General features: G+C 41.2%; 1 protein-coding gene across 5 annotated transcripts in view; it reads right to left on the reverse strand.

Moving 5' to 3' along the window:
- The window catches only part of ARHGAP42 (Rho GTPase activating protein 42), a 305,839-nt gene that overhangs the window by 88,450 nt on the left and 194,903 nt on the right, over nucleotides 1-22,486 (reverse strand). For all 5 annotated transcript variants that reach the window (XM_019530286.1, XM_019530287.1, XM_019530285.1 and 2 more), the window contains 2 exons: nucleotides 15,912-16,013; nucleotides 6,583-6,693 (listed from right to left, as the gene is read on the reverse strand). In XM_019530286.1, the coding sequence (XP_019385831.1) occupies nucleotides 6,583-6,693; nucleotides 15,912-16,013 (213 nt within the window). The remainder of the gene's footprint in view (nucleotides 1-6,582; nucleotides 6,694-15,911; nucleotides 16,014-22,486) is intronic.

Here is a 22,486-nt window from a genome sequence, read left to right on the forward strand (position 1 = left end):
ACAGGCCCCAGAATGGGGAAAGTTTATTGAAGACCCCGGAAGGGGCAAGGCCATTGAGAGGCCTGGGTAAGGCGGACACGCGAGTAAAGGCCCAGTGAGGGCGGATGCATGGGTAAAAGCCTAGAAAGGGCAAGCCACTAGGAGAAGTCCCGGAGAGGGGGCGAATTTAGCGGGAAGCCCTGGGGAGGGCAGAATTCAAGTCAGAGGCCCTAAGGGGGGCGACTGGCACCAGATCTGCATAAAGTCCCAGAGAAGGGCGGGCACGCAAGTAAAGCCTGGAGAAGGGCGGACGTGCGGATCGGGGCTCGGAAGGGCAGGCGCACGATTAGAAGCCCAGAGAAGGGCGGGCGCGCGAATAGGAACCGAGAGGGGGCACGTATCTTGGCGAGGCCCCGGAGAGGGCGGGTAGACCGGAGAGGCCCTGGACAGGGCGAGCATGAGCTGACTGAGCCCAGAGAGAGCGAATACTCGGGCAGGGACCTTTGGGGGAAGCTCCAGGGGAAGCATAGTGGCAAGACATAAGAAAGTCCGGTACACCAGCAAGGCTTGGGGCGTGCTAAAGGGGAGGTCGGAGGCATGCATGGCTCATAAGGCTGGGGTGCACCAGATCACTGTACAGGGTAGGGGCTAGGACAAACTTGGCACCGTGTCCAAGCGGATGATAAGGCAGCCTCCCATTAGTAATATTCCAGTAAGACATGGCGGGCGAGAGAGAGGGTGCGTTTGAGACCCAACTCAGCATGGTAGGGACGCCAGGGGAGATCACGGCCGCTCCTGGGCCCCGCCCCGCCCCGTGACAGTTATATCTTCAACTATGCAGTTATTTGCCTTTGTATAATTCTTTTCTCCTATATAACAACCCTTTTGTTGTTTTGTCTCCTTACTGATTGCCTGTGGTAAAGAGTGATGTCAGGGACAGTAATATTCCGGGCTAACCCAATCTACAAAAAGGGGGACCTATAGTTCTTTCACAACCCAAGGGGAAGCCACCTGGAGCCGGCAATGATTTCCTTCCTGTAGATGTGAGGTCCAGGTTAACAGCAGAGGAGCTGAAGCCTGCAGGAATAAAGTTATCTCAGGGTAAACCTCAGTGTAGTCTTTGGGAAGAACAGCAGGACAGTGGGGAGAAATTTGGGGCTCTAGGAGTACTCTCTGGATGGGTTTGTGACACCTTCCTTGGCCGACAGATAACTATTTCATAGTCTCTAAGGTCCTGATTCTGAAGAAGTAACTGCAGTTTTGTAATCACTGTCTATGGGAATAGGATGAAGCTCTAAAACACATGTAGAGAAAAGAAATTTTGCTCTCTAAAATCAGCACAAATCTGTTTGGGTTTCAGAATTCAGTCCACACCTTTACTTATCTCCATAGAGCATTGTTTTGTTTTCTGTTTGAGAAAAAGTCAAATTTTGAAAGACTTACAAAAGATTCAGCTGTTGATTATTTTAATGTTATATATAAAGCAGAGCATTAAAGCAAAACTATTATTGATGCCTTGAGACAAGAGGCAGAGCAAGAAAGTCAACCAATAGCCTCCCAGCAGGCTTCAAAGGTATTCACAGGTTCACATGCAAAAGAACATCAGTCAACATGATTTATGAACCATCAAACTCCTCCCATCTCCCACCACACACATACCTAAAGAAAGCCCCCCTGCTCCATTTAGCCAATATATATGGACAATATTCAGAGGCAGGCTTTGGGAGGGACTAAATTCTATCAAATAATTCTTCCTTCCTCTTTTTCTCAGCAGCATTATCCCCAATTTTTAGCTTATAAACATCTTTCTTCTCAACATCACAGTTGAATATTCAGGACACTTCAAGAAACCCTCCAAAATCCCTCTTAAAACACAGGTGACAACTTTTCCTTCAGCTCTCCTATGACACAATAATTTTCATTTCTTCCCAGGAGAATTTTTACAACCTCTGTTCTCTCCTATGCCCGATGAAGGGCAACTATGCCCAAAAGCTTGCAGATAAATAAAATAATTTGTTTGCAAATGTCTAGTTGGTCTAATAAAAGTTATCACCTCTTCCACAAGTTTTGATTCCTTTTATTTCTTGTTTACACTTAAGTGTTTAAAGGATGATTTTTACAATAATTCACTTTAATCCACAACAGACTACAAGTATTTAATCTGTAGTTTTGCAGCAACTCAAAGGGTGTTAAACAGAAATCTATTTCTAAGATCAGCAACCTTCCATACTACCCTCTACGCTGACATAAATTAGGATGCAATTTAAACCAAGTCCATATTTTAAATCAGCCTATCAACTGTGTTTTCTATTTGCTAAGTGTCTTCTGGGTAGCACTTAGCATAACTGTGTTCTCTATAAAATATACAGCTGACCATAAAGAACATTAATATTCAACAGAAGTTTTAAAATCTCAAGATTCATGTTAGAATCCAATCTCTATATATTCCTTTACTTGGATTAATATAAAAATACAATCTCAGGAGTTTAGAAGATAATTTCTTGGAGACTACTAGCTCATAGTTATCCATACACAGCTTTTTGACACCTTTCTTAGAAACATCTAGGCTTAGCATCTAGTGAGAGATATGATACTGGACTAAATAAACTGGTTTTATTATCTAAGGTGGAAAATGCTATATCTGAATTAATCCACTGGACCTTTAACCCGAATGCAGCTAAGTGGTACACACTGGCCACAAAGCTGATTTGATTGACCTACCCCTCCTGAACAAAAATATTCCAGTCTTACAAAGGTACTGGAAATGGAGCCTGAATGAGGATGCCGACTGTCAGTAAATTTACCGAAAGTTAGTAAAATAAAAAAAAGGCTAAAAACTCTATGAGTAAGGTCCATGAAAAAAACCAAACCAAACAAAACAAAAATAGCAGCCACAACTTCATTGAATCTCTGAAAGACAGAGCACAGCTGCACCTCCACATGTCCAAGTGACTGGCTGGGCAACAGTTCTGCAGAAAAGGACCCATGGGTTACAGTGGACAATAAGCTGAATATGAGTCAGCAGCGTGCCCTTGTTGCCAAGAAGGGTAATGGCATAATGGGCTGCATTGGTAGGAGTGTTGCTAGCAGTGCAAGGGAAGTGATTATTCCCCTCTATTCGGCATTGGTGAGGCCACATCTGGAGTACTGTGTTCATTTTTGGGGCCATCACTACAGAAAGGATGTGGACAAATTGGAGAGAGTCCAGCCGAGGGCAACAAAAATGGTGAGGGGCTGGGGGACGTGACTTATGAGGAAAGACTGAGGGAACTGGGCTTATTTAGTCTAAAGAAAAGAAGACTGGGAGGGGTTTCATAGCAGCCTTCAACTACCTGAAAGGTGGTTTGGAAGCGGATGGAGCTATACTGTTCTCAGTGGTGGCAGATGACAGAACAAGGAACAATGGTCTCAAGTTGCAGCAAGGGAAGTTTAGGCTAGATATTAGGAAGAATTTTCCCACTAGGAGGGTAGTAAAACACTGGAACAGGTTACCCAGAGAGGTGGTGGAGTCTCCATCCTTGGAGGTTTTTAAGACCCAACTAGACAAAGCTTTGGCTGGGATGAACTAGTTGGGGATGGTCCTGCTTTGAGCAGGGGGTTGGACTAGATGACCTCCTGTGGTCCCTTTCAACCCTAACTTTCTATGATTTTAAGTGGGGGTGCAGCACCCTGCAAGGAGCATTCTCTCAGCCATGTGTTGCTGCCACTGCATTCCTGGATGCTTATAATACTGTTGGGTCACAGGTAGACTTCTCTGGGGGTCTATGCTGGGCTGCAGAACAGGGGCCAGCAGGGGTAAGGCTGAAAGGTTAGGCTAGTGGGGCAGCATGGTGCATTCAGGCACATAAGGATGCAGAGGTGAGTAGGGGGCCTGTGGTGGCAGGAAGTCATGCAGCGTAGACTAAAGGTTGCCAGTGTAGACTAAGAGTTGCCAACTCAAGAAAAAATTCTTTTACAGCAAACCTTTTATTGACATCCAAACTTTTTTTTACTTTTTTACTATGGTTGAAGTTAAAACCATAAATCTGAACCCAACCCATCTAACTTGGGCCCGGCAGCAGGGCAGGGCCTGGAAGAAGTGTTACATTTACATTATGTAAAACATATCATTAAAAACACGTGGCTACAGAAAAGTTTGGCTGTTAGTATAAAGCTTGCAGATTGTAAATAATAACTATAAAAAATTCTTGGGTTGGCAATCCTTAGTCTAAAACCTGACACTCTAGTACTCCCCACCAGATATAACGTGTAGATGAGATTGTGGGTAGATGGACCTCAGATGCCGTGCAGAACAAAGGAGAAAAACAGGTAGCATAAACTACCTTTGCACTCTCCCTCCAGCTCTCAATTAAGTACAGTCCAGCTAAACCAAGGAATCTGGCTTGATGTCTGGTTTATGAATATGTAATACAAATTATTTTTATTCAGCTCTCTTCCATTTGAGACATGAAATAGAATGTACCCTATTTTATGTGTATGTCATTGCAAAATAATATTTTCTAGTTATAGCAGTCTCTTTAAGAACAGCAGGTCTCTATTACTTTAAATGAGATTAACATTTCTTATACCAGGGTCAGAGTTAGGTCAAGGTTGCTAGATTTTTCTGTTCCAGGATGTGTTAGTTTTGCAGCAGTAGACAGGGAGATAGGCCTTGGATTAATCTGTGACAGGTAAAAAAATACTCTTATTTAGGAATCCAAGGAAAAATTTAGTCTCCGGGTTTGGCAGCTGTAGGCCATAAAGATAGGATTTCTCTAAGCACTCCTTGTTGGATTCAGGCTCATTAGTTTGCATCAATGTTACATACGCTCAACTCCAAATACAGGAATGCAGACAGAATAACTGTTCTCGGTGACATGAATTTCACATACAAGTCACTCTGGTTCATGGTCAACAATGATGACAAGGTTAGATAACCTGGAAAGTAATGAATGGTTTGGGAGAGAGAGAACTATCAGAGTTACCTTTGATTATGAGCCTCTTAAACAAGAGATGCCTTTCAGATATTTAGCTGAAAGGAAGGTCAGATAACATCAGGAGTTTTTGTCCAGGAACACAGGGGAAAACACTACATAATTCTAGGACAGGGATAGGTAACTTTTAACCATCTTCAAAAGCACATTGCTGATATTGCAAGTCATCTGTCTGTCTGGCAGACTGGTGTAAAACAGGCTTCTAAAAAAGGGCAGCCAGTCAGAAAGAAAAAACTGTAGCTGAGGGAGAGTTTCCTTAGTAGGCTTGTCCACAGGAAACCAAAATTCCCTTATGAGAAATGGGCAGTCTGGGGAAGCCAGTGCCTAATTCATCTCTTAAGGCTGCAGCAGCCCAAGGAATGCTACTGAATCTCTGTCTCAGGAGTCCTTTGTATAGCAAGACTTTTAAATGTCAGACAAATCACCTACGGCAACAATATTTTTGCATTTTCTGAGATGCTAAATGGGTGAAAAATTTTCCTGGCACTCCCTAAAATTGTAAGGGCCAACATACTCAAAACTAGTTGCCTAATGATTTTGTAGGACAGTGTTTTCCAACCAGTGTGCTGGAAGGCACTTCCAGGCATATTGCGGCATTTTGGGCTGGAGACATGCCCCCTGTCTGGCTGGAGCCACGCTCCCTGCCTGCTGCTGCTGCAGACATAGACAGATGGGGAGCGGGGCTCCAGCCAGGCAGGGGGTGTGGCTCTAGACCAAAATGCTGTCCCGCTGGCCGCGTGCCACCTCTTCCCCTCAGCATCTGGCAGGTCGCGCCCCCCCGCCCAATGTGCCACCCCCCACTCCGTGTCCAGTGTGCCATGGTGCTTTTTTATTTAGGTCAGTGTGCCATGGGGCGGAAAAGGTTGGGAAATGCTGCTCTACGAACTGTAAGGTGCTCAATGTTTTTAGAAAAATCAGGCCACATAAGTAAAGTCTTGACACATATATATTTATGCACATGTTTACTGTGAGATCATGGGAGGAGTTTCACTGAGTCCAGTACCAACATCATATGCTTTATGTTAATTAAACTCATAAGGCTCTGAAGGGCAAATATCATACATGTCTATATGTTATGAATAGATTTTACATTTTAATTTTAGGTTCTTCCTTCAAATCTTGGCACATACCTTTCCAATTATACAATTCTTTCAGAAATACTTTGCTATAAACTAGACTTCAAACAAAATATAGCTTAATAGTCCTAAAATTAATTTTAATGTTATTTCCACACTATTTCATGCATAACTTAGAAAAGTAAACCTGAGATAAATCACATACATTGAACAGTTAAGCCTAATATCATGGTTGGGAGTCTGAGCCAATTTTTATATTAGGAAATATCTGTTATGGGTTGTACAGACACATTAAAAGTCAAACCTTTAAAATGTTATGCACACTCCAAACCATCTGTTATTTTACTCCACAGTAGACACAAAGCCTTTTGCGTAAGCCTTTAATAAATGATTCCTGAGGAAAGATCTTTACGTCTGTTTGCATATGAACTATATTCAAATGCTCTTTTAATTAAAAAGAGATGCCCCATAAGAATTTATAATTAAGTTTTCAACTTTAAATACATTCACTATAAATTTAGGTAAAGAAAGAAAAATATAAATAGAAAACTTACAGGTTCAACAAATTCAAACTTCTTTTTCTCCTGCACTTCTTGAATCTTAAACACATATTCTAATGATGCTTCATAAAAGTTTTGATGTTCTCTGTCAATCTGTGTATCTGCCTAAATTAAAATGAAGTTTATACAAATTAATTTAATATACCAGTACAATTATTACTTTCTATTATTAACCATCACATTTACAACTTATGGTCAAGATTCCTGGCTTCATTTCTCATCTATACTCCCTACTTCAACATGTTCCTAACACAAGCCTCCTTTGACTGAAGAAATCTGGGATGTCAGTGGTTCCTGAAGGAGATCACTCAAAATTGAGGAGATATGCTCTTTACCATGGGCTAAGTGAATTTGTCTTCACAACACTCCCAACCCAAAGAACTGTGAGAAACAAGACCTCTAGGTTTCTCTTTTAGTATAACCAACTTTAATGCAAAGGTTGTTTGAAATGCATCCTAAGACATTCTGAGTGCCTATACATGAGCCAGGAGGCTGTTCCAATGAGCTGTAATTACAGCATGTTGGAGTAGCCTCAATTAATCGAGTCTGCTAGAGAGCGCTAATTAGCACGCTCCAGTTAGCCTCTGCTTGCTGTGTATCAGCATCCCCGCACTTCAAAATGGTGGAGGGAGTTTTTTAACTGAAGCTCATTTGATGAGCTTTACATAAAACACCTCTGCCACCATTCTGAAGCACAGGGATGCTGATGCATGAGATGCTCTGGGAGCTTTAATTAGAGCGGCTCTCAGAGCTGCTCTAATTAAAGCCACACACCCTCACCCCGGAAGCACATGTAAAAATGCCCTTTAATTCTTCAACCGTTTAGCAACAGAGCCATTTCAAAATGAGGTAGGATAGAATGTGGTTCATGGTATACATCTTCAGCATACACACTGGTTCTTTAAATACTATTAATGTGGGCAAAATTGGAAGGAAGGCAAACAGATGGTGCAAAGTAGGCAAGGCCAACTACTCTAAGTGTAAAGCAACTAATAAATATTTGGGACATGCAAAAATGGGTTAGCTGCTATAGAAACATAAGTTCTCCCATAGTGTATTAACACTCTAACTATGTCAGGACAAAACAGAAAAGGAAGGAAAGGAGGAGGACAGGACAACAGTTTCAAAAAATGCAGTTATTGAGTAAAGTGACTGTACATTTAGGCCAAAATCTTCTGAATTCTATGTTTAAAGTTAGGCATCTAGTTCCTGCAGAGCTACTGGGCAAAATTAAAACTAAATAGGAGTTGCAGGGATCAACTCTTTAAAAAATTAGGACACTTATGTAAATTGTTCAGCATAGATTTAGGGGCTTAACATTTGACACTTGCATTTGAAAATGTTGGGTCTGGTTCTCCTTCCCTTACTTATCTCATCTGCAGCTATTCTATGCAAGTTTTTAGGAAAGACTGGACTGAAGAAAGGAAAAGTGGCTTGGGGAAAGATGTTCTTTACCTATGGACAGTTTGGGTAAAGACCCAGAGAAGGGAGTGGGACAAAGGAACAGGATTGGATATGGAGGGCTTATTAGGGATCCTGGACTTTGTACCACATCCAGTTTCAAATACCTTCCTCCAGCTGGGAATTTTAGAAATGTCATACATGAGGGAGTTTCAGAAACTAACAGCAACTGAAAAATAAAACTATTTTATATTCTACAAACACACAGTGCTTTTAGACAAAAAGTTGCACAGCACATTATTTCACAACATGGATCAAGCCCTTTGGGAATGGAACATTTGTTAAATATCTACATTTACATATTAGCAGTTTTTTCATATCATTTTTTGTTGGGTGTTTCTATTTTAAAATGACGACTCCTAGCAAGTGTCGTCAGAAGGACCTGAACCCAGGATTTTCTGGCACCAAAACAAAAACCTTCTGCACTGGGGCTATAAAATTAATTCCATCAGCTAAAAGGAGCAGAAAGCTCTTACCTTCTTTGTTAACAAGGCACTCAAAGGGACATATCATATTGGGAGTGTAAAACATAAACAGTACTCCCACAACTGGTAGGGAAGAGATGCAGTTCCCATTTTAATTCCCTTTTTGCAGTTGTTAATAGCTTTCCTCAAAAGCAAGTTCTTTTTTGGGGTTAAACTTGCCCACATTTGGTCCTAGCTCAAACAGAATTTCTTTTTTAAAAGGGAAAAATCTGAATAAAATAAACTCAGCCATTTTTAGTTATGTGCATTTAAAAATAATATACTTTTCTGAGAGACTTTAAATTTTGGCAAATCAAAATAATAACTAGAAAGTTCAACTGGCTTTTGTTATAATAATCTCCAGCAAGGAAAAACAATCATCTTCAAAGGAAAAGGTTTAGCATTTTTAAAGTTATGAATGTGCAAAACTCATATTTTCCATCAATTAAGAACTCCAGGCCAGATCCAATGAGAGTTTCAGGGTGGTGTTACAGGCTACCTTTAAACCATTCTGAAGGCACATAAAATGGGAGTGTCTAAGCATTAAAGGGTGTTAAGCTGTTCTAAGTACCCCCGGGGCCCCAGGTAAGGTTGCTGGGCCAACCCAGTGCTGGCTCCTGCCTCCCCTACCCCACCTGCCTTGCACCAGAGAATGCATGGCACAGGGATTCCCTGGGGAGAACTAGCTGCGGCTCAAGGTGCCCCACTCCTAGTTGTCCCCAGGGAACCAAACATCCATGTGGATGCAGCCTATGGGTGCAGATAGAAGTGCAGGTTCCAGCTGCAACTCAGAATGATTTTTGTACACCACTGAGTTACAACCTTACCCCAGACCTAACAGAAATTCACTGTTGGGTCCAGGGGGGAGGTGAATCTAGCTGCAGATTGGTAGCTGGTAGCCATGTTTCCATAGCAACAGCCAGGGCTCTCTGGCAGTGCTTGCTGTTTTCAAATTGGGTGGGGGGAAAGGCAGCAGAGAGAGATCATTCCTGGGGTTTCCCAACCTGTGCTGAAGGGTGGGGTGGGGGTATTGGGCCAGTATACCTACTGCACCCTCCAGAGCTTGAAAAAACCCAGACTGAACTCCCTCCACTCCCTTCCTCCCCTCCACATTCTGAAAACAGCAACAGGCTGTGAGCTCCGCAGACACAAGTTACAAAGATACTAGATTTTGAAATGCCTTTATCTGATACCTCATAACATAAGGGGTCACATTTTCACCCATCAGCCATTTTTAAGCTGTTTGCAGCTGTGCACTTGTGTTTAGTCACAGCTATAAACTGCTTTCTGTGGCCTGATCAGGTGAAAATTGTCACTTCTGTCTGTATGCTGTATTGCCTAATTTATAGGTGGTTGGCTCCCAGCCTGGAATCCAAATTAGGTATCTCCAGCCTACACAATGTATGGAGGAGATAGGTGCCTTAGAAGGATAATCCAAAAAATGGTCACCAAGAGTAAGAAGAGCCTGTTTATTTTTAAATGCCTAAAAAATGAAGGAAGGTGGGAAATGTAGATTTGAACAACTTCAAGGCCAAAGAAAAGCTAAAACTCAGGACTTCTACTTCCAGTGCAATTGTTCTAATGATTACCATGTTGTATAAATGGTGGGTACTCTTACCATTTCTTCCTCCAGGCACTTCTAAAAATCACAGGATTTTGTGAGGAGTTGTTCCTGTTCGTATATTTGCACATACTAGTTTCTGGATCCCAGTGCAACCTACACAGGGAGCCAGTTACTTAACTGTCCTGGCTGGGACAGTTTTGGGCATGCACAGAACTGTAAGTGCAGACTTAGGGAACCTTCCAGCTGAATAGGATTTAAGTAAGTTTAGGTGGTTCTAGGATTAGGGGACTTTGGTTCACAACTTTAGACTTAAAGCCCCAAAATTTGTCAAAACCCTGTTTTAGGCATAACTTCTTTTCTGTATCTCTGTCAGTTAGTGGCACTTTTAGATCAAGAGTACTTTAATTAAGGATGCGCTGCTTTCATGATTCAGCAGCATTGAGACATTTAACAATACTGAATCATTTCTGTAGCGCACTTCAAAGCGTTAGCTTTACCAGTCGCATTAAAATGTTTCAGCAGTAGCGTTTCTTGTTATGCCTATAAAAAACAGATCAGATATTAAATGTAAAACTTAATCTTATAGATGAGAAATCAAGCACTGAAAAATTAGGAATTTCCAAAAGTTAACGCTACCTTGTATCACTCTGTACATTCTACTACTATCATCCTGGATAAACCTAACACTTACCATGTTAATGACTGTTTGTATAACATATACTTTACAGGGTATGCAATACGGCTACATTTAACATCAGGTCACAACTATATGACTTGCTTCAGTCAACCCTAATTTGTAAGACTACAGTCAACCAGCTCTTCAGGGCTCAATTCAGGAAAGCACTCAAGCACAATCTTAAATCCTCTCCTATTCAGATAAGCAGTTACACATATGTTTAAGTTTATGGAACTCATGCAGGTCTTGAAGTACTGACCATAGCACAAAGATTCTTTTGAATTAGGCCCACAGTAATCATTAGCTACAGAGATCCAATAGATAACAGTTTCCAAAAGACAACTTTTGTAGGCCTAATGGATATGCTTGAACAACGCTTCATAGGTGTAAGAGCCATTTTAGAAATGATTTGTTAGAAGTTTTCAAAGGTTGGGAGGATTTTCACTTTTTTGTGTATACCATATAGCTGAAAGTAGCAAATGATTTGTTGGATGGTTAATTAGAGCTTCAGGTAATAAGATATCCAATTGGAATCAATTATGTATTGACTAACCTGCAGTAGCATTAAATATATACTTTTACATTAAGCACCCTGGCAAGATGGTGACTTTGCCCCCGTGTACACACATGCTTTCAGAAGTTCTATTTTGTGGATTTGCTTTCAAGAGGACTACTGAAAGTGATCCTTCTGATTCATATGGCCATAGCAGAAGTTACTTAGACTTTTAAAGAAGTACAGTTTAGAAAAAAGTCAATCAGTAGGTTACATACCACCATAGAATGTGCTGGATATAAGACACATTCCCAAAGCATTTTCATCTTATACTTTATATGACTGTGATAGCTAAGGGGGATGGAGGGGGCTCCCCAAAGGAGGATCTTTACAACAGCAATATCACATTGGTAAACAGAGATGTGCAAATACATGGGAGTACTTGTATAAAGATGGAACATCAAATACAGGGAGCTGAAGTCTGTGCTGGCTGCACTTTTGCATTGTAAACATATAAAACTTTGTGATCTATTTCTGGGAAAATCATGCTGAACTGACTCCTGATGCAATGCTTATAACAATTTTAGTTAGGTCAAGACTGAACACCCATGATCTTACGGGTTTATATATGTATATACAACATATACAGAATATTAGAATCATATATTAAGTGTCTCAATCAAACCTCAAAAATGGAAGTTATCTAAACCCCATATGTCACGGTGCTGAGACACAACAAATTCACTCACATTAGTGTTATCTGGATTTACACTGATATAAATGTGGAGTAGACACAGAATGTACAGTCTTAACATTGGTGTAAGTATTTCCACCCTGGGGCAGTTACCCCTCAAAAAGTCAAGACTAACTTAGATTACACCAGTGTATGGGGTGTATGATTTCATCTCAGGACTCCCCTGCCACACTGTGATGAGGCTCTGAAATAGTGCCTACTACAGGCAGCTACCCTGGGAGAGCTAGTACCTGTCCTCTCCAAACATCTGTGTAAATTCAAAAATTTATAAGATAGACTGGTATTAATATGCATCTGTACCCTAGACCCATTGCAAACAATTTTATACTTTAAGAGATCGATTCATCATTCTATATTTCCTAGCTTCATGGTGTAACTCCAGTGATTTCAGTTCAGTTACACCAGCATAAAACTGGAACAATACAATGGCTAGCCATATCCTACAAACTTTCTAATCAGGGCCTTCAGGAGACAAGACAAATCAACATCTGTTATGAAATTTAATATCTAGGCATGGAACAGTCATTTATGGACAGAGTGGAAAATTTTACTCTGATTTTCCATTAGTTTTTATTCTTGTGCCAAATCCTTTACTCGTTTAACACAGTTTATAAAATTCATGGCTGCTACACTTAATCTCAATTATTGTTTTTAAACAGTCTAATAAATAACTCCCCATAACCATCCCAAGAGAGAAATGTGTTTTACACCCCAAATTAAATTAACACTTAACTCTACTTAACCAAATCTTGCTTCATTGGTAAATACACTAAAAATTGTTTTCTGACTTGCTGTTTAACATCTAATGGAACTACTTTTCCATTAATGCACGGGGAATTTATGGACTGGTGGAAAACAGTAAATATAAATTTGGCTTGTTAACAGAGCAGATCCACTTAAAGTCATATTTTGTCTACACTTGACTTGTCAAATGTACTTCTCTTAAGTGAGTAAAACCCCCAAGATAGCACATTGTTTTAACATTTATATCACAAACCCAGTTGAAATCAAAATGAAATAGGTAAATATAAAACCTATAACTTGTGCCCCTTCTGAGAGATGGTTAGGTCTTCTATGGAGAACAATATGACCAAAATAATTCCCAAACTTTTTGAGTCATTGCTGAAGATAAATAACTGTATTAAATATTGTACTCATCACCACTGGAAAAAACACAGTGGCTAAGTACAGATAATGCAAAAACTCAAGGCAGAACTGATCCAATCTATGGGGGTTTCTCTAAACTGCATAGATTGGATTGGGAGCAAACAGAACATATGTTCACCCTCTGGTGGGGGGAGGTAGGCAGACGGCTGCACTTGCAGAAGCCAGAAGGCGCTCCCTCACACCTCCCAGCCTGCCAGACATTGCTGTGGGAAGACAAACCCAGCCAAGCAGAGGCCATCCCTCATTGGTCAGCACCCCCGCCCCCCCCAACACCCTCCTATCAGCTGCAGGGACAGGGGGAGCCAGCACAGAATCTCTCCCCAGGAAATGGGGGGGGAAAGCAGAGGCCTTTGGCTGCACATACCCAGTCCCCTGACCCAGCCAGAACATTTGGCTTCCCTCCTTTTAACTCCTGCCCAGCTGGCCTAGCCAGGCTGCACAGCCCCACCACCCTGCCACTCAGAGGCGGTGACTTGCAGGGGAGTGTGGCTGTGCAGCCTGATCTGGCTGACCAGCGAAGCTGGGCAGGGACAGCAGTAGGGGTAATGCCCCCACCACATGTCCCCCCGCCCAGGCTGTGCAGCCCCTGGCTCTGGAGGCCCAGGGTGGGGAGCCCTCCCCCAAGCTGTGCAGACCCTAGTTCTGGAGGCCCAGGGTGGGGAGCTCTGTTTTCCCCCACTGCTCAGAGGTAGTGATTCACAGGGTGACAGGGCTGTGCAGCCAGGCCTGGCATGTCAGCCCAGCCAGGCAGGGTAAGCTGGGGGGGGGGGAATCCCCCGCCTTGAGCCCTCCCCATTTGTGCAGACCCCAGCTGGAGGGGGGTCTATTCTCCCACTTCCCACCCCGCTTACAGCCCCACCCAGCTGACAGGCGCAGGCAGGAGCAGGGCTGGGGAGCAGAGGTTTTGCTGCCTCTGCTCTGTGAGAGCCCAGAGGCAGGGCCAGCCTACCTCAGCCAGAGCAGATGAGCGTAGGCAGGAAATAACTTGCCCACCCTGTGAGGTGAGGGTTAGCAGGGGCTGTGATGGTACTTGAGATGGGTCTGGAGGGAATCTGGAACAGAACTTCGATAGACTGAGCTAACCTAAACTGATTAAATCTGATACTACACCCATCCAGGTCTATCTTAAACTGAATTCTGCCATTTTGAAACCAGTCTATATGAACTGAACTTCCACTGGAGGTTTAGACCAGTTTCTGATCACTTATACTGGTTTATGTGTCATTTCTGTACCTAGCCAGTGTCATTTATACTGAGTCACTGGTTTTATTGTAATTTGCCTCATAGGAAAATTCATGTTTCATCTAACATAACTACAAGCAACAGAATCCTTTGGTTCAGCTAAAAATAAAGAGTTATTAGCAAACATATTCTTCAAAGCTGAAGATGTGGCTACAATTTACAACCAAGATTCTGCAATTAGTTCAACTAGCACAGACCGCTGTGGGAGCCCTATTGAAATCAAGTACACATCACACATATGCAAAGTGATATGGGAATGGATCAGATTCCCAATAGGGCCTAAATACTGCAAGTGCATTTACCCTATAAAATTACTGCTCTGTGCTCATAATAGAATATGCTTCACTGACTAGTTCTTTCTAATTATAAATCACATTAAACTGTACACAGTACAACAATTAAATACCTAGGACTTTATTTAGAAGTCCTGCCAGCCTCTAGAAAGCAGAAGTAGCACATGAAAGAAATATGTATCGCTGGGTCCAATTATAGAAACCTTTACTTGCATAAATAGTCCCACTGAGCATCACTCCTCATTGTACTGTTCCTTGTGCAGCCATTTGCACCTGTGCAAAATGAACATAAAGCACTACCAGATAGGAATGCTTCGTGCAGTCATTTACACCTGTGCCGAGGGGGTATAAAACATATAATTCTCATCTAGTAGCACTCTACATTCTTTTTGTGCAGGTATATATAGCTAGACTAGGCAATGGTACAGCAGAATCAGACCCCGTGACTTCAGTACAACTGAAGGCTGGGGCAAAAAGGCACTATTCACAAGCAAAAACACAAGTCATAATTTTCTTTCCTTCCCTGCGTCTTAAACTAACAGTCTGGTGAGGTTATATTTAAGCAGATTTTATTTTGACAAATACATGTTAGGCTAAAGATTACAGGTGCAGAATCACTCAGCAATTCATTTGGTGGTATATTATTTATGTATGATATGGCTTTTTCATTTAATTTCAGAAAATACAGCCATATGTTTTTAAAATAGAAAGAATATTCCTTTCAGACTAATACAGGAAAAAAATAAAAGACAGGCCAGAAACAATAAAAGCACCATTAAAAATGTTTCAGACTATCTTCTTGTTGAAATTTATGTTAAATTAATTCGGATTTTTGTTGGTACTGAATTTAACATAAAACACAGTTGCCATAATCTAATTATATTCAATCTAAATGTTCTAGATACACCTGTAACTATAGGTCATCTATCTTTCATTATAATAATACAGTTACAAATATCATAAGTGGTAAAACATATGTTTGCAATTTAAAATACAACACAGCACAAAGAAAATGTTAATATTGTCTTATTAAGGTTTATTTCACTTTAGAACAATATTAATTCTCAAATAGGAAAGTCTTCAAAACAACAATAAAAGACTGCCAGGAAGCATTACTCTTTTGTGTAAATAAAAATAAAGCCTGTCCTTAAAAGAACTCTTTTTATCTTCTTTTTAGCTATAAGGAATTGTAAAGTGGTAAGAGCTTACATCTTGCAAATGAGATTCTTTTTTCTTTGCTGATAAATTTAAGTGCTTCTCTAGGATGGAATAATATTTCTCGCTTTCCTTGTCAAACTTCTTCTTTCCATCCTGAAAAACAAAACATTGCAAAGTAAAGAATTTGACAGAGCACCAAAACCAATAAAAAGGAAAAGCTGGTAAATTTGTTGAAAGGCTATCTATCTGGAAAGCTAATTTTCTTTTATGGTGAAAGAATCAACTCTGAATGGGACCTTAGAGATCTAGGTGATATATGCACAAAGCATCTATATGTCTTTGATGGGACTGCTCATTTATAGATGCATCGGGCTGAACTAGGGCCTAAATTGGCATTACTTCCAGCCCTATAGTCATGCATGTCTTACGTCATTCCCTCCTTCCAGAAACAGCCCAGGAGTGTGTGTTCCCAACAGAAGTTTTGGAGTGGAAACACTGGAGTAGTCCTTTCACCCCATCTGCCTGCTCTTTGTGGTGAACTTGTTTTAATTGTATTTTCTATTGATGTTCTTAAAATACAAGGAGGATAGAAAAGCATGTAGTAAACCAGTTGGAACATATCTTCAAAAACAATTAAGGCAGGCACTTCACTTCTTAAAAATTGCTTCCTGTGTTGCTGAATTTTTAAACATATCCCCTATTTAAGGAATTCATAGAAGAAAAAAAGCTGGGAGGGTAGCTTCCCTCACATGGTGTCAATCATCCTGCATTCCCACTGGCTGAATACTTCAGATCCAAATAATCCAGCAGGGAAATGGCTGACTATAAAGAAAGCAAAGCTACACTCTTCTACTTTTCAACTGATCTGCTTTTCAATTATTAAACTCAGGGCTTATGAGGCAAAGGATGTCTGTCTCCCCGTTGGGATATCTCCCATGGTTGTAGATGTAGCAGTATTGGCAAGAAAAGGAAAAAGGAAATGCGTAAGTATCAGCAACATCTTAAGTATAAAAAAGTCCTGTTTTATTATTGTAACAAGAGCTTCTATCACGTGATTGATTTCAGTGCCTTAGCAATGTATCTTAAAAGCTGAAAGGCTATCCTGTGCTTTCCCCCTGCAATAAATTGCAAAATAAGTATTTTAAGAAAAAAGAAATGGTAGCATGACTTGTATGAACAGCACATGCAAAATCCATAGATAATGGAAAAATAACTATGAGATATAAAGCAGGAACATCAGTATTAAAAAAAAAATCATCCTTTTGTCTTTGTTTTCTCTGACAATCTCAGTTACATATTGAAGAAATTACTCCATTACATTTTAACATTTAACATTTCTTTCCAGTTACTTTTTATCATGCCATGGGAAAGTCAGGTCAACAGTTAAAGAAATAGCAGGACAATCTTAGTACCTTACATACAGATATCAAGCAACTGAAATAGCTCAGTAACAGACGATTAGCTCCAACAACACTGTTAGTAAGTTTCTAATAGTAATTATGCCAAAAAACCCAACAAAACATATTCTCCATCATTCAGAATAGGCATATGGTATTTCTATTATAATGTGCATCAACAGAGAATATGAACACCTCCATTTTAGGGAAACTACATTATTTTAACAGAAACTGCATATTAAAGGAAAAACATGATCAATAAAATATCAACAAATAAATAATCTGGTATATTTATCAACACATTATCAAAATGACATAGAATTTATTACAATTTAATGTGTGCACAATGGCCTGTTAACAAAAAAGACATTAATGAAAGAAGCCAGACTTCCACATTTCATCCTAAAAGGGCATGTGATGGGTAGGGAGGGAGGGAACACAAGCAGAATACCCTTCTTCCCAGAAAAATTCTTAGACATGAGGGAAATGATGCAGCACGTCTGATTCAGCCACAAAAACTGGACCCTGGAGAATTAACAGGAGATGTCAGTTCTATAGTTGCTACTACTCTCCAGTCCCTTTATGCTTAGATCAAGGTAGTATTAGCTTGAGTGCCTCACATAATTTCAGTTTTATTGCCCAGGTTAGGGAGTTTGTCTCAGAAGTCCACAGCTCCACTAAACAGAGGCTTCTGGATTTACTAACTCCTTCAGCCATACACAGAAATTAAGGAAAATTCATTAGAGAACAGAGACATACTCTGAACAGAATACCACCCCTGAATGTACACTTTTTAAGTCAAAAGAGAAGCTAAAATACTTGAGTGCTACCCCATTAGAGTCATCTAATATATTTTTTTATCTTGAACTGGTATAGGTGGCAAGGTCAACCCCTGCAAGGAATCAGCATATCATGAAAAACATGGCAAAGAATATGACAAAGCTTTTCAACCACTTATATACCAATGGGAGGTATCTGGGAAATAAACAAGATGAACTGGAAATTATCTTTTTTAGGAAGGCAAGGTTCTTTGGATGTGATATTGTTTATTAGACCAACTAAATAGTTGGAAAAAAGTCGTTTTTTTTCATTGATATGAAGAAATTTTATCTAATTGGCATTGCTGAAAGCCGGTAAAAGAACCAAATGGGTAAAGGTATGAGTGTGAGTGTGTGTGGGGGAGAAGGCAGCTGTTACTCTATTTTTTTCTGTCTGTTTTAAAAACACTGTTTTAAGTATCACTTTTCAGAGCTATTGATAACTCACAACAAAGGATCCTGAATACATATGGCTCAATGTGCTTGTTAAAGACCACAAAGGAGTATTGGTAAAAATCTATTTAGTAGGAGTTTTTGGTCTGTATTAGGATGTGCTTTGCCTGTCTGTGATCAGGGGGGGAAAAAGGAGATTCCATGTAGCAAATAGCAAATCATCTTTAAAGTGTCTGAAATGTATTGTTTCCAAGTCAGAAAATACTGTGTCCTGCATGACCTACCTATTTGGGATAATTTTTGATGAATAAAACATTACTTAATTACTAACCTGTAAGTTGGTCTTTGCATCAACATCAGTGATCATAACCTGACTGCATGTAACAAAAGCACTGGGGTACCAACCGGTAACATATATTATTACCCTGTTTCAAAAAGGCTAATTTTGCAAAAACTGAGGATATAAAGACAACATATAACAAATGGAAAGAGGGAAATCAGTTAGTAACCAATATAAATGAGACATTACAAAAGGCAGAAAATTGGTAAGAGAAGATAAGGATGTTGGGTGAAATTCCATTGATGTCAGGCCTCTGGACAAAATACATTAGGAAGAAAACTAATATTAATAATCTTACATTGCTTGACAGAGGCCATAAAATTTCTAATGATGCAGAAGTGAAAAAGTGCTCAATAGTATTTAAATTCTTGAATTGAAAAAAGAAAGGCTATCATATAAGTAATTACTTTTCAGTCCACTAGCAGATGAATAGGATTTTAGATAGATAAGGTTCTTTGGGTAGACTCTCCCTATGCCTAAAGAAGGGTGTTTGTGCCCCAAAGCTTGCAAAGAACAATTTTTCAGACTATTTAGTTGGTCTAATAAAAGATATAACACCTACTCAGAGAACCTTGCCTGCCCATGTCCTTACATCCTACAACCAGCTCTCCAGGATATTGGATAACATTTCCAAGGTATAAACACTGTTATAAGAAAGGCAGAAGAATCAGATAACTGACAGCCAAAAGTCCTGGAAAAGCCGATACAGGTCTTGCCTCCTCGTGCCAATTTTCACTACATTTTAGAAAACTGGGGAAATTTCTGAAGAGTACTAATACTGTCCTGACATTTGAAAATGACAGCTGGGATTTATCAGGGATCCAGGTTTTCCCTGTTTAAAAATGGAAAATTCTGTCATAAAAATCACACATTCTCTGATTAAAACTCCCAAATTCTGTGTTTTTCGGTGATCAGAATAAAATGCCATTGCGCACACACACACATACACACCTATAGGTATCCGCTGAACACAATATTTTATTGATATATTTACCATTTTAAAGTAAATTGAAACCCTACCAGTGCCTCAGGTCACCATTATAAAATACATTCTAAGAACCTATAAATTTTGGTGTTTTTTTGTTGTTTTTTTTTGGCGGGGGGGGCGGGGATGGTTTATCATGGAAAATCAGAGCTCCCCTGCCTCTTTTGCTCACCTGGGCGCAGGTCCAGCTGCGGCTGTCCCATCACACTGTTTTGTGGCATTGAGTAGCCCTGCCCATGCCATTGCCCCTCACTCACCACCCATAGCTCCAGCGCCCCTCACACTCCACCCACAGCCCGCTGGGCCCTGCTGGTCCCCTCACTCCCCACCCACAGGCACCTTGTCCCCCTGCCGCCAGCCCTGCCAGAGGGGGCCCCCAGCTGCCAGGACTATAGGGCCAGGGATATGGGTCTGCAGCCTCCTGCAGCAGCACCCAAGCCCCAGCTAGTGCCCAAGGGAGGCAGCAGCTGCTGCACTGGAGTGGAGCTTGGCTCCCCCTCCCCATGGGTGGCATGACCCAAGCGAAGCCTATATGGGGGGTAGATGTGGGCTGCCCACTGTGGGATCAGGTACCCTACCCTGGCGCCCTCCCTCCAGGGTCTCCACAGCTCAGCAAGCAAAACCCAGCTTAGCAGGGCAGAGCAGGGCTGGACAGGGAAGGTCAATGCAGCCACCATGAGCACTACACCACCATAGTGAGGAGCTCTCTGCCTGTCCAGCAGCACTGAGGGGCATAACTTCATGTCACTGCCCCTGCTGCTGCTGCACAGGTAGGGGGTGCCTTGCCACAGCAGTACTGAGCTTATGGCAGTGGCACTGAGCCTCCTCACCCTGTTCAACCCTGCCACACTGGGTGCCATCCCTGGGCTGCAGAGGCCCCAGGGGGAGGGCAGCATGGCAGGAAGCCTGAGCCCACGGTGGACAGCCCATACCCACCTCTGCTCTGCACACAAATCTGTGGGGATGTACCCTCTCATGTCTCCCCAGGAGTACACACAGCAGTGTGGAGCCAGCCTTCCTGCCACCCCCCAGATGAGCTGCCTGCAGCTCTGTCCCACTCCCCATCAAGGCCCTGCAGCTGTACATGGCCTCAGGCCCCAAGCCCTATGCACCACCCCATCTGGGCAACAGCCTTAGCACCAGCTCTGTCCAACTCCCTCCCTCACTATGGGGGGCTCAATCCCCGCCCTGACTTATCTGTGGGATCTGCTCTCCAGGCTGCCTGGTGGCTATGTGCATGCGTATGTGCACATATGCACTTGGTGCTCCTGCCTGCCTGCCCTCCTCCCACACCCCCCAGCCCCTTGCAGGCTGCAACTCTGCCAGCCTGCAAGGGGAAACCCACTGTTTCTCATGTTTATCTCCTTCAAAGGACAAAATCTGGCCTTTTCTCCTTAAAATGAGAAAATCTGGGTTTTACAGCTTTTTCTCTTCACAAACGGAAAAACTGGATCCTTGGTCATCATATATTAGTTAGGCTAACAGAAGCATTGGGCAAAATAATGGAAAAGCTGGAACATGGTTAATAAGGAATTATAGAACAGAAATACAATTAATACGAGTCAACATTGTTTCATGTAAAAGACGCCTAATTTAATTATTTGCCATTAGACATTTTATTCATAAAGTAAACTGCAAATCTAATAAATCTTTGTAAAATGCCATGTGGGGCTTAGACAAATGCCTTGATTAAAATATCGCCATTATACAACTTAAATTACTAAACTAGCTAATTGAGAGGTCTGGAAAAAAGTCAACAGACAATCATCGCTAAAGGATGATTTCTATTAGAATTCTGGCCCACCAGTAGTCAATATTTTTTTATCAGTGATACGGAAAAGAATACAAAATAGCTTTGTGGGGTATAAAATACAGAGACTGGTTGAACAGAAAGATAGGAGAGCATACAAATTTATATGGAATGGTTGGCAAGCTGGACTGGAACAACGTGCATTTTACTACGGTCAGATGCAAAATTATACACCTAGAAACCAGGCAAATAGGCACTGCCTACATAATGGGGGAATGAACTGCCGAGAAAGCGGCGACTTTGAAAAACATTTCAGTCACAGTGGACAAGCAATACAATATTCTTTCAGCATGAAAGGCTAAGGAAATCCTTGACTATACAAACTGGAGAACAATTCGTAGAAATAACAAGATGATTTTATTTCTGCACAATACACTGATAAGAGAATTTCTAGAATACTACATCCATTTCTCATGTCCATATTTTAAAACAGATATTGACAAAATTAGATAATCCAGAAAATGCATCACAAAGTATTGCTGAAGAACACGCCTTAAACTGAAAGCCTTAAGGCCTCTAACACCTGACAATGTTAACACCTTGTTGCACCCCATGGCACCCTTTAAAAGGATCTTGAGGCACTCCAGGGTGACGACACCTTGGTTGACAATCACTGCTTTAGCCAAACACAGGCTACAAATAGAGTAACTATGACATTTCAGGGTTTGATATGGAAAAGTGTACATGAGATGACCTAACAATGTCTTCTTGCATTCATTCATATCTGTGAATTTAGATATCCTTTAGGACAATTGCCCGCAATACACGTTGAGTCCTTGCTATTATACATATACCTGCCAGCAGATGAAGATGCATCAAGAACTCCAGGTTTTAAGCAGGTTAATGGAAGAGAAAACAACGTGGACAATTTAAACTCAACAAA

The sequence above is a fragment of the Crocodylus porosus genome, unplaced genomic scaffold, assembly GCF_001723895.1.
Source record: "Crocodylus porosus isolate Cpor-Errol unplaced genomic scaffold, CroPor_comp1, whole genome shotgun sequence".
Taxonomy (NCBI): Eukaryota; Metazoa; Chordata; order Crocodylia; family Crocodylidae; genus Crocodylus; species Crocodylus porosus.